The following is an 18,240-nucleotide window of genomic DNA, read 5'->3' as shown; positions in this document are numbered from 1 at the left end:
TTTTACTACAGAGAAACAATGTTAGCAAAACTCTCTTGAAACCATTCTCATTTTCAAATTACTTAGCAGAAAAGCAAGACTTCTTGAAAATCTTTTAAGACACACAATATGACCAAGAATGCAAAAATACAACAGAAATAATTTCTGTGAATGTGCATTTCACTCATCCAGACACACAGAGTACCAGAAAGATGAATAAACTCCAAAGAACATTATTTTTCTTAGGAGAGTATACATATTTCTAAGCTGTCTAACGTGATTTGATTAAACAAGTATTCTACTCTTGAATATTCAGCTGTCAGGTTATGTAAGTGACATTTGAAGCTTCAAGTATAAAAAGTAGCAACCAAGCATAGATTTGAACCAACAGAGGCCAAAAGACTCCCAAACAGATGGCATAACCATGCTTTACTGGACTCACTTTAAAGTTTGCAAGGAAACTGATACAGTTTCAAAAGATTCAGTAGCTTCCAGCCAGCAAAATGCAGGCATTTACTTTGCAAGATGTTTAGCTTACACTGACAATGAAAGAACAGAACTATACTGAACTGAAGACTATATAAACAACAACAACAAAAAGAAAAATACAATAAGCAGCAACACCAACACAGGCAATTTCACCAAGTATGACTCACTCCAGACATAACAGTCCTTATTTTGCTGTAAACTGGAAGCTATTCTTTACTTAAATATCTGGGAGCAGACTAACAGAAGCATTAAATGCACGACTTGACAGACAGTGTCAGAACACATCATAAATACTTTCATCTCAGAATCATTACTATGTTTATGAGAATGTGATGAAGTGCTAGTTTTCAGTTGTGCAAGAACAGTGCCAAAGAATTTAGGTGGTTTATTCAGCAAACATGTATGTTTGTCACTGCACAGAGGAACATGCTGCTGTCCTCAGTAGCTTTAGTTTGGGAGTTCTGTCTCCACAGAACCAAATCACATAATTGTTTAGGTCAGAAAAGACCTTTAAGATCATTAAGTCCAACAGTTAACCCAGCACTGCCAAGTCCACCACTAAACCACATCCCAACCATGTCCCCAAGCACCACATCCACACGTCTTTTAAATACCTCCAGGGATGGGGACTCCACAACATCCCTGGGCAGCCTGTTCCAGTGTTTGACAGCCCTTTCATGGAAGAAATTTTTCCCAATATCCAACCTAAACCTCTCCTGGTGCAACTTGAGCCTGTTCCCTCTCGTCCTGTCACTGGTTCCTTGGGAGAAGAGACTGACCCCACCTCACTACAACCCCCTGCCAGGCACCTGTAGAGAGCAATAAGGTCCCCCCTGAGCCCCCTTTTCCCCAGGCTGAGCCCCCCCAGCTCCCCCCGCCCCCCCCCCAGAGCTGTGCCGCAGCCCCTTCCCCAGCCCCTGCCCGGCTCTGGACACGCTCCAGCCCCTCCGGGTCTGCCTGGGGGTGAGGGGCCCAACGCTGAGCCCAGGGCTCGAGGGGCGGCCGCACCAGGGCCCAGCACAGGGGGACGGGCACTGCCTGGCCCTGCTGGCCACGCTGCTGCTGACACCGGCCAGGGCGCTGCTGGCCGCCGTGGCCACCTGGGCACACTGGGGGCTCATGCCCAGCCGGCTGCCGACCAGCCCCCCCAGGCCCTTCCCCGCCGGGCAGTTCCCAGCCCCCTGCCCCCAGCCCGCAGCGCTGCGGGGGGCTGGTGTGACCCACGGGCAGGGCCCGGCACTCAGCCCTGTTGGGCCTCATACAACTGGCCTCGGCCCCTCGGCCCGGCCTGCCCAGACCCCCTGCAGAACCCCCTGCCCCCCAGCAGGTCACACTGCCCCCAGCTCGTGTCCTCTGCAAACCCAATGGGGGTGCCCTCATTTGTTTTGAAACCTTTCAGACTCCAGAACTTCTGAGGAATGGTACTCTTTCTTTCTACATATTTGGTGCACTTGCAGATGTTGAATGGGACCAATGAAGTATATTAACGAAATATTTAGTGAAAATCATATTCTTGCCTCACCTTGGTGGTTCAGAAAGTCAAAAATAGATTTATGAGAGAAGACAGTGTTTTAGTAGTACCAAAACTATTTTATGGAATACAAGAATGGAACAGTTATTGAATAGATTAGAAACACTAATACCTTTGCAATTATGAAGCTGATCATATATTGTATGCTACTGGCAGATATATACATATACAACTTATTCTACCTTAAGTAATGCAGCCAGAGAAGTGCTGAGTTCTCAGAGCCCCCTACTTTTGTAGGCTTTAAGTTCCATTACAAACTGTAACTGCAACAGACAAAATTGCATACGTCTACCAGAACTTTGAGATTTAAATTATCTGGATCATCCAAATAAACAAACCTGAAGCAGATAAAGCATTTCCCAAACGTAACTTATATTCTGAAAGCTCTCAAAAATATTTAACCAGCTTACAAGGGCTTTAAAAAGCTGGTAAAGAAACTTGAAAGTGAAGGAACACATTTATACAATATAATGTTAAATACAAACACATGTACTTATGAAATTGTTCTCAAGTGAAAACATCAGCTATTCCCCCAAAGCACGATTTTTAGAAGCTCTTAATATGGATCTCAGGGAAACCCTGCAGTTCAAAAAAAAATAAATTACAAAGCCAAGTAAAACGTTTAATCTAGTCAATCACGATGCTGTGTGTTACAGCAAAGACTGAGTATAAAGAAAACGGAGTAATCAGTCACATGTTGGAGTTTTAAAAGCTGCTAAAGGAAGGTGACTGAAATAAAGAAATTTAATAATGCATATTAATTGCTATGTTCAATTCAGTTAGGAGCAGGTGAGAAACTTGAGCTATTAGTTTAGAAAGAAAACTGCAAGACATTTGAGGTTTTCTACAGCAAGCAAGGTCCCTTGAGAGTTGATAGGATTGACTCTCCAATAGCTGGGAAGACAAGATCTCAGGCAGGAGCTAATCCTGAAAAATTCTTGCAGAACACAGGTAAATGGCCCAACAGGGATTTATATACTTAGCTAAACTTTCTGCTTTTCAGAACTCTATTGTGCAATAAAGTATTAAGTCATGAGGGTTTGGAAGCCTACAGCCTCAAGGACTAAACCTTCCAATCTGTCTCAGACAACAGGAAATTGGTTTAATCTTTATACACCCCCACACAGGCAGCTCTACTCCTCAGAAATTTGTTTTCCAGATCTAAATGTTGTAGCTTGCTACCCTTCTGAAAGTGGTGTACAGGAAGGAGTATGATCATATGCTTAGAGACTAAACGGAAGCAGAACAGATTAATGTTCTATTAAGTTACCCAGGAATTGTTTGGACAAGTTATTAAAATGGTATCAAAATTAATTTGCAAGACATAATTATATAGCCATATTTCATTGTATCAAAACAGGAAGACCTCAGAGAGATTAACTCTTAAGGCAAGTTACCTCTGCTGTCCTGCCAAAAGTCACTCAGCTTCAAAGAGAAATCATACACTTCCAAGCATCTCAACCCAGTCAACTACACACAGTAAGAGCCTTCCATCTTGATTTGGACTATCAGTAATTAGTGTTAAAATATTATAATACTTTGATTGTACATTTCCAAAGAGGGTTTTTTGTGGGTTTGTTTTGGGGGGCTTTTATGGGTGTGGAGGTTTTTTTTTTTTTTAATTTACAGGTTTTATGTCAAGAGAGACAGCTACTTTTCACAGACTCCTTACCCCTCAGCCATTTCCTTTGCTCCCTTTTCCAAACCTTGGACATGGAAAAACAAAGTTACTGATGCTCCAAGCCTTACTCTGCAGCCACCCAAACACACACAGGACCAGAGGGGAGCAGCTGGCCTCCTACAGCTGGTCAGTATTGCATTCCTTTGAGTTCTGTGGTTGCAGGCTACAAAGTGAAACTTAACCAATAATTGCCATTGCTTTCATATTAGAGCACACATTTGCAAAGACAGTGGGGAAAATAGGCAAAGTGCCAAAATGCAGGAGAAGACATTCAAAGAGTGAATTTAAGGACACCAAGATAGTTTCCTAGTAGCACAACAATAACTATAGTGTAAGTACATGTTGAAAGACAATTACAGAATAAATGAAAGACTCCTCATTGAATATTAAGTTGGTTAATAGTAGATAAGTTTACAGTGCTTTTTTTCAATTGATTTAAATCCTCTGCATTCAAGAAAGCTATTTAATTTATCACGTTTATCAACCACTACTCCAGTACTGGCAGTAACTCCTCAAGTGAAGCTGTACTTGCTCCCTGCAGTTTATTCCCATAGCCAGTGGCAAGACATAAAAGCAAGTTTTCCAATCAACAGCCAAAACTTACCTATAAGACACACCATTTAAGTTTTTCTAGCATTATTAGAAGCCCAAACAATAGTATGTGCGCGCCAACAGACCTAGAATGACAGAGCTGAACTACTCTACTAGATCATAGAATTCTAACACAAGAAAAACAACAGTCCCACAGCTACTGAAAGCAGTAAAAAATAACTTCAAACTCCACATCACTTCAGACTACCCAAAGCTGTTCAAGGGGGTTGGGGGTTTTTTGTTGCCAATTTGTTGTTTTGAAGGAAGTACATAAGCACATTTATGACATACTTACTCTCGCTCTTTCTCTGTCAGTTTGTCGTTGATATTATCTTTGATTATAGATCGGGAGCCCTTGTGGATTATAGGATACCTGAGTGGCACTTGTAAGAAGTAGGATATCATTGAAACCAAGTGAGCGGTGTAGCCCAGGGCAACAGCAATGCTTCCATCATCTTTTGCTGTCAATAATAAAAAGATTCTGTTATTTAATCAACTGAATCAGAGTACAGACTCAGCACAAGTTCATCTATTGTTCAGAGAATGATACAATTAACAGAGCTATCAGAAGTTATAACTTAAGAATAGATGCAAGCTTGAAATAAATTTAGACTGCTTTACAAATGTTCACAGTTCACCGTATTTGCCTCTTTTATAAAAAAGGGCGATGGCTTGTTCACCTTCCAATTTTACACTTTCAAAGCTAAAAGTTACTCTTCTCAATATTTGCCTGGGTGCGTATGGATGGTAAAGGGTAAAGAAGAGACAGGAAAAGCAAAACAAAATTCCTGTGTCAAAATTCAAGTCTGAAACTTTCTGCATTTCTCTAGATGTAGCTGACACACATGACCAGGGTCAGGTAAAACTGCATTCTTCCATAACCTTATTCATTAGCAAGATCAGTTGGAGATACACTGACCCCAGGGTATGAACTCTGTTCTCTGCCAACAACTGGAAGAACTTAGATTATCCCATTATTTTAAAGTAACATTTTCAATTTGAAATTTAACGTTTCAACCTTAAAGCTTCACCAGCTGGGAATACACACAGGTCTTGCAATTCAAATTACAGCCTTTAGCCACCTACAGCCTCTTCCTTTCTGTTTTCTTTATTTTTCTTCCTTGTTAGTGAACACACTGATACAAACAACATGGAGTCATCCCTTCTGATGAAGAAGGGAGTCCATGAAATCAGCTATACAGAAGACCCTCTAAAAAAGCTTATGATGTTCCATGTCAACCACAAAATCATGCTGAGCTCTATCAGAACATGACACAGTACATTGATTTAAATTACACCCCTTTCAAAAAGTATTTTGTAAAACATATTCAACTTCTGCAGCAAAGTTGTTTTTTAGGGAATAAAGTGTTTTTGATCCTTCAGATTCTTAGTGGATAATGATATTTTAAAAAATCAAGTATCTGAACAAAGATACGTCAGACAGCTGGTTTTCAAATTTAACTGTGTATCTCACAAGCTGAATGCTTAGTACTTCTTCCTCATAATACTACATGATAAAGAATTAGTAATTATTTTGTAAGGAATTAATACCAGTAACCTGAAAATGGGCCAGAAGATGCAGGCCACTGATTTCTTAAGCACTGCCAAACTGAATTCATTATCATATTTATTGCAATCAGGAAGACAAAGAAAAGACAAACTGGATTTGTTTTACAGATTATTCCTCTGCTATCCTAGCATCCAATATACATGTTGTTAGCCCAAGTTAACTACTATGGGATGGCTTTAAAGAGTTAAACAATTGTTTCTTGGAAAAAAACCTCAAACCTTGCAGAATGAGCAAGTACTGGGAGCAAGAAATTCTCAAGCATATTTTAATGAAGTTCCAACTCACATCAAACATTTGCAGATGAATGCATGCCATTACTTGTACAACTGTTATACAGATAGGCATGCTATATATTTGCTTCTGCAATAAGGTGACTGTAGACAGCTGAAGTAGAAGCTGACTTGTAAAATACTCCATACTGTCAGGCAGCTTTAAAGTCTTACTTACACAAGTTATTTACTTGGTAGTTCACCAGCAACTACAGCAAACTGAATGGGGATTCATGCATGTTGCTCCATCAAAATTTACGGATTCAATGTAGTCATAATGCAATTTTAGGACAAATGTTTTCCAGAATCACTAAGTTTGGAAGACACCTTTGGAAATCGCATAGTCTAAGCCCCCTGCTCAGAGCAGGGTCAGCTACAGCAGGTTGCCCAGGACTCTCCCAGGCAATCTGGGTAACTTGTTCCAGTGTTTCAGTATTGAGTCTTAGAATACAGAGGTACTTTTCCAAGAGTCAACAGTAACTTCCTTCAAACTAGCTAGGAGGTAGGAATAAAAAAGGCATAAAAGTTTTCTTCTAGTCTACACCTTTCCAGTCATAAATTTGGGTCCTAAGCCATTGCTATCAGTTTACTTATTTTCATAAAGTTTACAAGCAGTGTCAACTGAGCAACTAAATAATATCTGGCTACCTTGAAAGTCTTCAGAATTAGGAAGCTTGACTCCACAAACAAAGTAATCCTTTTGATCATTCTGTAAGTTTAAAATCAACAACGGAAAGTGAGAACAGAACAACATCGAGAAAACAGAAACCTGCACAAAATCCAATGACAAAGCATTTTTGTGAAGAAAAAACTAAATATTCAATTAAACAGAGCAACTTTGACACAGTATTTTAGTCCACATCTCATAACTCAGAAATAAATGCAACTTTTTATAAAGAAGGAAGAGCTTCATCTTAATTCATTATAGAAAAGATTTTGGAGTTCAGTATTTGGACATCTGTTTATGTGCACTTTGTTAAAGTTCAGCTAGCCTGCTGTCAGGGTTACATTATAAAATTGTTAACAAAATGAAAATATCCATTAAATTACAGCTACAGCTATTTCTACTTTTATTGTGGAGACTATTTGTGAGGTGCTGGCATAAGTCCTCTTCCTGTGAGGTTTGCAATCTAAGGACCAAATCCAAGAAAAAGCTGGAAAAAACAGCATGAGTGAAGAGCAAGTTTCATCACTAATAAAACATGGTATTTGCTCACAGTGTAATATATAGGAAATTCATTTCACATCAAGCAGATTTTTAGAATATTAAAAACATACCAGATCAATAGGGTAGATATAGGATAGCTCTGACAGCAGTTGCTTGCATCGAATAGTCTGCTGGGCGTTTGTCTTCAAAAACAGTTCTCTTTGGGGAAAGAGATCCCAAACCCATTAGTTTCTTCAAAAGCTTTAAGTAAAGGTATCAAACCCTTGTATCCCTTCCGCAGCTTCCCAAGCTTCACCTCTCCTCCCCAAAAAAGTTAGGTAATTCCACAAAAAATAAAAAAATACAGAAGGCAAAGCTGATTTTTCATTGTCAGTTGTACCTCATACTATAGGTGTATTTTGACTATGACAACCAAGTATTACAAAGCTGTGTTACATTAAAACAGACCTAGTCTACACATGCAATCAAGCATCTGTTTTCTTCTCTTCTAGACTTGCCACTGTTAATTATCACTTTAGATATCTACAAATCATAGCAGAGATGTCTTAACTGATGTTTTGGAGCAACATTAGTAAAAATTTGGTGCCAGGAGTCCCACTTCAAGTGGCCCACTCTCAAGCCTGTATTTCCTTTCCCTTCGGAGAAAAAGTGTAAACCCTTTACCTCTTTGCAGTGCATTCCTTTCTTAATTCATGCAGGGATTCATTATGCTCTTGAAGTTTCTGGTATTCAGTCTCAAATGCATTTTCTAAGCAACATGAAGAATCAGGAAAAAATTACTCTCAAATATTTTCTTATCTGGAGTTTTAAAAAGTAGATACTGACACAAATGTTGGCAATAATCCTCCACTTACTCTTAGATGCCCATTTTCCATGTTATGCTGCCAAACTGGGGAATGACAGTGTAGGAGAAACACCTGTCTGCATGCACTATACACCATTCACCAGCCAAACACAACCAATTATACCCCAATTCTCCTTTAACACCTCTTTCCCTCACACCCACATCCACAGTAGTGGAGTAATTCAGTTAACGCATCTTAATACCTGCATAGCCAGAATTAAGTGGAAAACCCCTCATTTTTAGTAGCGAGTAATTATTTTAAACGTAGCTAGGTATTTAAAAAAAAATATCAAATGTTCATGTGTAGCTTGGTCACTGGTGAGCTCCAAAGAGACAGTGATACAGCATTTTACATACAGGACTATATACAGTCATACATATAGTCATATATATGATGCTTTCCCAGTAAAAGAAAATACCAAGACTACTGAGCTTTTCATCTTTCACTTACATATTAAGCTATTAAGAGGAATTTTTGTCTTCTAACACTTAGAATAGGATCCTAATCACAGGTACAGTAACATCCCTCATGACATTATAATGTGCCTGCATCAAGCCACTGTTCACTGTATTACAGTGCAGCTCTTCTGAGTGTCTCAAAATGTTGATAAAGTGTAGATGTAAGATTGTTTTAGAGAGCTGTCATAGTAAGAAGTTATTCAGAGACAGGATATCAGAAACTGCTGCCCAGAATTCAGTATGACACAGATGGTAAAGAGATTATTTGAAGCTTGTAGCCAGATATAAAGACAGACACAAACACGTTAGAGCCATACACAAAAAAAACAAACCCAAAACCCCACAGCCCAAAAAAAACCCACCACACCAACAAAATAACCCCCACCAAAACAGCACCTTTATTACGGTCACCATGACCATAAGCTAGGCGACTACTCTTCTGATCAGTGGATTATGAAGATCTGCAATAAAAGCATTAACATTTCTACACCTACCTCTGTCATGCAAAGTAACTTTTTCCTTATGCAACAAGGCTACTTCTTGACCAAGGGCCTTCTTCTGCCTCTCCAGTTCATTACGCAGCACCAGGATCTTCAACTGTAAACATTCACTCTCCTTTTTCTATTGGAAGAAAATGAGAGTTAAAAGAGATAAGTTTTTCTGCACACAAGCAGTTCCATAAAAGGAGTGATAGGAGGAAAGCAAAAAAGGGGCAAGACTAGTGTCTGCTGGACTAAAGGTGGAGTTCATAGATCACCACAGGCAATAGATAATCAAAGACCCTAATTATTTTGCTGCCTTGGAAGGAGAAAAACTCAGCTCTGTTCCACAGTGCCTGCTCCCTCTGTGAGATGCACAGAGACGGAAGGAAACTTCTGCAGGACAAGTACATAGAAACTTATAGCAGCAGGACAAGCATTCATTCCCTGGCAAAGGGTTAGGCAACAAGAGAGAAGAGCAGCCATAAGAAGTCTATACTAAACTGAAGCAGGGAGCTGGAAAAAAGATTGGCGGTATCATTACGGATTATGTCATTACATTATATCTGAAGGACCCCTTTAAAAAAAATTAGGATTTGCCCTGTACCTACTCTAAATCTATTAGTGTTTCATAAGAATATTTTTTGTTATTTGATGCACTATTATCCACTGACAAATTGTGTTGCCATGTGTGCAGTGAAGCAGAATTTTCTATTATAAGTGGGGTTTTGTTTTAAGGAAGGAGCATCTACGATGTTTAATAGATCCATATTGGGAGTAACTGAAGACAGCTTCAAAATGGAAAAGAGAAGTTACGTCTCTTCAGTCCAGTCACAACCCTGCTGGAGTTCAAAGCCCAAAGAGGCACTCAGACATACTTGTGAGCAAGTCTTGTGTAAGTACTATCAGACAATGTCGCATATAACGCTGCCAGCCTTCACTTTTTCAAGCAGTTAGAGGACATAATGTTACCTCAACACTAGCTGCCTGAAAAAAAAGTCAGTTCTTGCTGAACTCTTTCTTCCACTTCATATTTGCTTCAGTTATACATGTATGCTCTTCTGGTTCAAGACCGCAGCAGGAAACATCAGTCAATTTTATAGTCCACACACTTATAAAGGGGAATGGAAGCCCAACAAGAGTTTCCACTACTGAACAAAGGAAGAAAGAAATAGGTAATCATTTCCTTATACATAGACCATGGTGGCTAAGAAGTTGCATCACGTGTGTGATCATTATCATTTTTGGTTTTAGTATTCTTCACAATTTTGCTCATGCATATCTATAAAGGAAAAGCCTTTGCCTAGAGGGACAAGGATATCCATAAGAAAAAAAGATGGCTAATAACCTTTTAACAGCCAAGATACCAACAGAAGGCAAAGCAGCTCTGGGTTGGAGTCACTCACAGGAGATGTGATGTTGCTCCTTAAGGGAGGTGACTCCTTTGCTTCTTTGTCTACAGTGCAACAACCTCCCATTTTTCCATTGAAAATTAGCAGAGTACTCTCAACCCAGGATCTGCCTTACAGCAATAAAGTAACTTCACGTCACAAGTTTTCCCTTTCCTATACAAGGCATCAGACACATGCCAGTGAGTACCGAGACAATGAAGTCACTACAAGCCATTCTTGTTCTGGCAATTCACTGCTTTAAACTGAGCTCAGCCTTCCTGGGCAGAAAGTTGAAAGTAGTGCCAGTACACTTTTTTGGAGAGGGGAAAGAACAGGCAAAACAAACTGTCAAAAGCTATTGAAAACTCTAATACATTTCCTACTCAAACTGAACGTGTCACTTGAGTGACAGCTTTCGCATGAATGCTGTTCACCCAAAGGGAGCAGAAGTGCAAGAAGATATAGCCAGTGGACTCACCTCACTAAATACACCCCAAGTTTCTGTCAAGATTTATCTAAATCATTAAAAGTTTGTTTTTCCTGATAAACCTCTTTCATGCACTGTGCCATGTTTATGCTTTTCTAGTATAAAAGCAATTATACAAAATAAAGGTAAAAATAGGATGATCTATCAACCCATCTGTGTAACACAAATTAAAATTCATTACAGTTCTCAGATGAGTTCCCATTTGAAATTACAAGTTTAAGTAAAGATTTCAAGTCTGATTGTTAAAAAACTCCCAAGCTTATGGTCAAGACATCAGCCAGATGCTTCAGCAAGCCTGTAGAATAAGGTTTCAAATAATCAAACTTACCAGTTCATTGCTTGTAGATGTACATCTCAGCTTTTCTTCAATCTCCCTTCCTATTTTCTGAACAGTTACCTGAGTCTGTTTAATTGCACACTGGGCTCTGTGAAGCCTGTAAGGAAAAGAGAAGTTACAGCTGTACTAAAGGTTCCCCACACATGTCCTAATGATGAATGTGCCAGCTGCCTCAAACCCAGCAACAGTAACATGAATTCAGATTGGCAGCTTCTATTTTGGAACAAAATATTAAAAGAATCATAACTTGCACATTTTATATAAATGAGTATCCAAAGTAAACTATCAAGTCTCTCAATTTGATCAAGTACCAAATCTCCTTCTCATTTGTTAAATTCAATACACGCTGATAAGGCAAAGCTGTAGGTGAGACAGCAGGTAATTACAGGGATCTTGTGTAACAATGAAGTTGTAACACTGTGAACATCAAAACGGATAGACATGACAGTTACCATGAGCACTGTTAACACAGGCCAGCTTTAAAAAAGGATCCTTTACATCAGGGGTCCTCAAACTACTGCCTGAAGGCCCCCCAGGGTCCTCAATCCGACCCCTGGTATTTACAGACACACACACACACCCCCGCCGGGGGTTGAGGGGGGAAAACCAAGCAACCGCAGATGACTGCCTGCCACTGCATCCGCGCGCTGGCCCCTGTTTAAAAAGTTTGAGGACCCCTGATCTACATGCTACCCAGGCCAAGAGCACGAAACACCCTTTAGTATCTCCAAATATCCTATGGGCCCTTCTGTAACAGAAACACGGGTTTCTTATTTTAATCACATTTGAAGTGTGAAAAGATGATAATTATGTGTTTCTGATCATTAGCCCTGGCTTCAGGGTAGAAGGGAAACTGATTATTTGCCATATTTATTGAAAAAAAATCAGGCAGAGGAAAGCAATGGCAAAAACAGGTCAGAAGTATTAACATCTTAACATGAACATGGAGCGGAAATTAACTTATTTATTAGAAAAAAATCAGAGCTGGTCTGCAGACACAGGCTATGTCTTTTCACGCATGCAAACCCAGGCTTACTTTTCCCATTCACAGTTTCACTTTTAATGGCTTCTTTTGTAAGGATATTGTCCAGGTAGCCTTGCTGCTGGCATAAGCACTTCACTAAGGTCTAGCCAGAACGGCAAAAATGTGGTCAGATAACCTACTGTATGACATTTGTGCTTTGCCAGGCAGGCAATGAAAAAAACAAGCCTGCTTCAATTCATCTACACTCTGCCAAAATTAAAAATATTTGCCTCTTCACAGGAACATTTAATTTTACTAAAGCAAGGCTACAAATTTGCCATAAGCCAAGGACCAAAAGACACTAGAGCACACAGAAAAGGCTACTCAGCTCCTACCTTTTACATTCTCTAATCTCTTGCAGATTTATAAGCAATTGAGGCATTGTTATTTAAAGTTTTTGGCTAACGGTTTTTAATGGTCTGTATGAGCTAGACCAAGATAACCAGGCTAAGTGCTTCAAGTACACATAACCACAAAGCATTACTCCTCCCCACACCCCATCTCAACAGCCATATTACCGATTACTTTATTCAGCATGAGGACAGCACCTAAACCACCTAGCCCAGCAAAGAAATACACAGGGAGGAGATTATACACTGACAACAGGGAATAAGCAGTGCTAGCAATATTAAACAGGGTCATTGTGATTTAGGCATTTTGTGATACAAATTTAATACATTTAAATTATCAGACACCTTTAGCTCCATCACAATATTGCTTCTCTTAAAACACCGTTCTCTGTAGTAGTACAATTCGAAACAAAAATCGAAGTGATTCCTTTGGTTTCTTTAGAGCTTCTCCAACTGCTCGGCCCAAGCAACTTTTTAGGGGTAGCTGTGCCCCATCCCAAATGGCATATCAAGAGCTTTTTAGGGGTAGCTGTGCCCCATCCCAAATGGCATATCAAGAGCTTTTTAGGGGTAGCTGTGCCCCATCCCAAATGGCATATCAAGAGCTTTTTAGGGGTAGCTGTGCCCCATCCCAAATGGCATATCAAGTAGCATGGCTCTACTGACTGCTACCAAGGTGGGGGCAAGACTGCCGAGGCCAGCAGCATTGGGTCACCCAAGAGCTTGGTCTCACATCCCTAACAGTACTGAAACCTCCTGGAAACATTTATGTCCTACTGGGAACTATGACTTACACCTCCCACCTTCCCAAATGCATCTTGAGGCTGTTGGCTATGTAACACATGGTTACACAGGTCAAAGCATCGTGAACATCAATCAAAGCTCTGCTATCACACCATAAAGCACGGTCTAAGTTTTCTACTTCAACAGTTTCCAGTCTGCCTTTTTCCAAAAGCCTGGAACAATTTCCTTCCAGACACAAGAAAGCCTTACTCTACCTATAAGGTTTAGCTTTGGGTAATAACCGAGTACCATTTCCCTTTCCTCTTCATCCAATTTTATACTGGAAGAACATTCTCGCTTTAGTCTGTTAGTGATTAAGAAGTGTTTTACAAGTTTTCATGTCACGCAATTTAGGTAGCAAAATCTGACTGCTGAAAAGTGTTTTACTCATTGAAGGAGTATTTGTGCAACTCAAATTGTTAGATAGATCATTTACTACATAAGTTCCTCCCAGTGATTTGATCAATACTGAGTTAACAACCTTTACGTTTTGTACTAGCTTTAAGTTCTTCTACCTGTGCCCAAGTATAAGGGGCAAACATCTACTCAGACTGATTTATCAAAATCTTAGAATACTTCTTCAATTTGGTGAATCTATACCTAAAGGTATATTCCGATATTATTACTGCTACACACAGGAATTCAGCAATCAAGTCTGTTTTTAATAAGAAATTGTTTTAAGCCAAACATCACCCAGTCATTTCTTGCAATATAAAAAACCCCCTACACTTAAACTTGGCTGCCTTGATGCCAAACCATGCCATTTATGTTGCAAGACAGAAAAAACTTACTGATACTGGTTGACTAAATCCCAGTATGTTCACTGTTGTTCCAAAAACCTTAAAATGGTAACAGTAACATCATGACCACATCCAAAGTTAAGCCTTCCAAGATTAAGATTTTAGGAACTTCACATCACAAAAGCAGCAACTATCGACAGAAACCTCCCTTTTCCAGCCAAAAAAGCCCCCACTGCACCCACATGGAAATCTTTGGTCATCCAACAAGGGGAATACAAACTAAGCCATAACAATACCAGCATGGAAATTCTGTCCATCATTTCTACATGCACAAGACAGACTACGGTGGAGACAATTATGACTGTACCAATGAATGGAGATCAGCAAGCTAAGGCCATAAATCTAGATTAAAAATTACATATAATGAATACAGAGAAACTTCAATGCTAATTGACTACATATTGTTTCCATTTCTGGTCTGAATGCAAGTCCAATGCTATAGCCTAAAGTTAGCACAATTTGCACTTTGAGTACAATCTGGCTTGGTTTAGTAATTGACAACGATGAGCCAACTGATGGCATAATCTACGTGCTATCAGCCAATGCAGGATTCCTCCCAGATTGTTCAAGAGGGTTTTTAATTTTTTATTAAAATTAGCACTTCCATAGCACTTCAAGAGCTAATTCAGGGCTTCAAGAGGCCACTGGCTTGCTACCAAATTTCTTTCGGCAATCAGAAAAGCCAAGCCAGTTACAGCAGAAATCCAAACCTTTTTAAAGAAATAGCTTAGCCAACAGTGTCGTCATCCTGTGTCTGCAGGCTGCTCTGGTGTCTCTGCAGCAGCTCACAGCCATTGTCAGCCAGCAGTAGAGTAATACGAACATTAAATATGAGAGATTTACTGCTGTCGCTTGGGGCCCTTGAGGGCTGCCATGCTAGTGTCCAACATCAGGTGAGTTGCACGCTGCTGCCTGGGAAAGAAGTGAAAAGCAAAGTAGATGTTAGAATTCCTTACCACCCTAATATAGTTTGGAAGTGGAGATCCATGAAGCTGCTCTCATATCACTGCTTTCTGAGACAGGGAGACTAAGAGGAAACAAAATACTCTCCCTTCCTTTGAAAGTTTAGAAGACAGCAGTACAAATAGAAAAACATTAGCCTTGTATCATAAACTTAAGAGCAACAAAAGCTGCATCCCTAACTGATCCAGGAAGAACTGGCACACAAAATTTCAACATCTCTCCTCTTCACTTGCTAGTTTCCAAGTTGCTGAAATAGAGGCTATTTGGGTTATTTCTTCGAGGCTTTTCAAGTCTGATGTAAAACTGCCACATCCCTGTGCCCCTCTGCATGTGTCATCCGTCTGTCCCCCACCCCCCAAACAAAACCAACCCAACCCAACCTACTTTTTACCTTGGCTGTAAGATTTGAAACAATTCTAGCATATAATATTATGATGATCAATTCAATTTGGGTACTGACTTAGAGGGAAAAAGTTGCCACGTTTTGGACTTCTTCACCATTACAGGATTTCTTTACAATAACATCCTTGTCTTGCTTGCAAGATCAAGCAGTTTCCCTGACTTCCCAAGGCCACACAATGCAGTGCTCCAACATAACTTGACTTTACAACTTGGGAATGTGCTATAACAACACGTTCGCTCTCTTGAGGCTTCCAATAAGTTTGAGGCAACGTTTGAAGGTTCAGCTGAAGCACTTTCCTTTAAGACTTGTTGCTGTATCCTGCAACTGAGATAGCCCTCTTGGTCAAGAATCAGTCCAGTGATTTACGAGTTTATACATCAAGTTAATTCCTGGCTGAAATCTTTAAAAAACTGTAGCGACAATTGTGCATATTAAGCTAACATACACTTATGTTTACATTAACGAAAGAGTCTCAACTTTATTAGATATCCGATACATGGTTTTGTAGTTCTATCATACGCTCCAAGTATCTACTTGCTTCTATCAGACATCTGGATTTTTCACGTATGAAACTAAGCCATAAATACATCAATTAATTACAGCAGTCACACAGTACAGCTACTTCTCACAAGAGAAATAAATGCTTATGGTCTTATTTGCCAGAACAACCCTCATTTACAATGAGACTAAATTTAAACTATGAATTACTACCAGGGATTTAGAAAATATAACAGAACACTTCTGGCCATAAGCGAAATGTAGGAACCTGGAAGTAAAATACCCAAACCTATTATTAAAGAACAAAATAATCCAAGACTTTCCTATTACATACAAAAAAAATTGGAATGCACACTACTTTCTATCAGTCCAGAAATTAGATTATGTAGAGTGCCAGCCAGCTATAATTTTTTTATTTTTTTTACACAGCCCCTTAAACCATTACTTGCTACATATCTGCTTTCCCACAAGAAAAAGTTTCCTAATTTATAATCATACACTCCCTTTCTCAATCACCTTAGAAACCTATACCTACAATTTGTCAAAAGCAGATGTAGGGCAAGAGAAGACAGTAGGGAGTAAGAGGAGAATAAAATGCAAGTCTGACTTGTTCATTTATGCCATTAAACCTCTACAAGAGCCAGTGCTGTAAGAAACTCAAACAAGACAGTGCTATTAAAGCACAGATACTTTCCATCATCCTTTCAAACAGTCTTAATTTGAGCCTTACATGTGTAAGACTCCAATTAAGCTTTTGAATAACCAAGTCCATGTGGACACTGCAACAGTGGATGCTTTGAGCTATTTGCAAATGGAAAAAAACATATATATCAGACTGGCAGCAGGGGAGGTCCTGGCCTTCAGTGTGAGGAACATTTAAAGGAGCTAGCTAGTATACAGATCACCTTCAATATGCACAGGACATGAATGGAAAAGGAGTTTTCACGTGAAGCACAAAGAACTTTTTCCATACATGAAGTCAGAAAACCTGAGATGTCTTTAGTTCTCTTATTCCAGTTCACAGATTTAACTCCAGTGCTGGTTGATTTTTTTATTCAAAGAACAAATGTATTTGTGGCAAATAACAGAGGACGTTTCTTCTTTATACCGGTGCTCATCAGTTTGTTATTACAGAAACCTTGCTGCCAGGGCAACAGGCAAAATCATATTCAAGACACTACATACAGCAGAAAGGTAAATTACATATAAATCAAATTTCTAAGTTGCATAAACATGTAAAGATGACTCCTACCAGAAAGATAGTAACACTAGTAGAATACAACAGCCTTTTCCTGACACACAACTTGCCAGCAAATCTTAACAAAAGTTTCAACTCTCACTCTGAGACAGTGAGCAAGTCTAAGACTGGAGTTAAAGCACAACTGAGAAGGAAGATGCATAAATTCAGGTTGAATGGGTTACAGGCTCCACCTAAAAAAGGGAAACTGCTGCTCTCAAGTTGTTCGTGTTCTTCCAGTTGCAGTCCACACAACCAATAAAGTGTTTGTGACAACCCAGTGCAGGCCTTACCCACCAGAGGGATAAGGAGAAACACCAGTGCATACTCAGGTGACTCATTTTTTCTAGTTGCAAGCTACTGCACCTCTTCCTGGAAGCCATCCCCAAACTCAAATCAAAGTTTACTTCCAAGAGAAGTAGAATTTTGCAGCCGACTCAAAAACGCGAGATCTCCCACTAGACAAAGGGATGGCCTGAACACTCACAAGAGTGTTCTGCAGCTTCTCAGTCATAGGTGCATTCCCTACCCTGCCTTGTTTTTAATTATCAAAGACATTAAAGCATTTCCCCCAATGTGAGATCTTTAATCCACTTTATTTGTTCTCAGTCAAAATGCACCATTGACCCTCCCTGATGTGGTTAGGTATTTCTGAGCATTCTGGAGACATGACTGCATTCACTGAAATCTTTCCCCAGGCTGACAGATAAAGAAATTAGCAGTCCCATTCTCATGGCCACATCCAGGACGAAACTGTAACAAGAAATAAAGAGTCCCAAATGCCATTGTTCACAAAATCCTCCTTCTTAAACACTTTCAGGTGTCTGTTAGAAAATTATTTAGCTAGAGTGACATGCTCTGGTTTTCATCAACTCTAATATAGCCAGAAAAAGGAGAAGGATTGGGT

The 18,240-nt window shown here is 39.6% G+C and overlaps 1 protein-coding gene across 4 annotated transcripts in view; it reads right to left on the bottom strand.

Moving 5' to 3' along the window:
* The window catches only part of UVRAG (UV radiation resistance associated), a 100,495-nt gene that overhangs the window by 45,626 nt on the left and 36,629 nt on the right, over window positions 1-18,240 (bottom strand). For all 4 annotated transcript variants that reach the window (XR_008820132.1, XM_056328038.1, XM_056328040.1 and 1 more), the window contains 6 exons: window positions 11,267-11,372; window positions 9,076-9,202; window positions 7,942-8,026; window positions 7,389-7,476; window positions 6,759-6,819; window positions 4,567-4,732 (listed from right to left, as the gene is read on the bottom strand). Coding sequence is in view for 3 of the 4 variants with exons in the window: in XM_056328038.1 (XP_056184013.1) it covers window positions 4,567-4,732; window positions 6,759-6,819; window positions 7,389-7,476; window positions 7,942-8,026; window positions 9,076-9,202; window positions 11,267-11,372 (633 nt within the window). In the remaining variant the exon portion in view is untranslated. The remainder of the gene's footprint in view (window positions 1-4,566; window positions 4,733-6,758; window positions 6,820-7,388; window positions 7,477-7,941; window positions 8,027-9,075; window positions 9,203-11,266; window positions 11,373-18,240) is intronic.

This window comes from Falco biarmicus, chromosome 2 (genome assembly GCF_023638135.1).
Source record: "Falco biarmicus isolate bFalBia1 chromosome 2, bFalBia1.pri, whole genome shotgun sequence".
In the NCBI taxonomy this organism is placed as follows: domain Eukaryota; kingdom Metazoa; phylum Chordata; class Aves; order Falconiformes; family Falconidae; genus Falco; species Falco biarmicus.
This window is presented reverse-complemented; position numbering and strand designations above follow the sequence as displayed.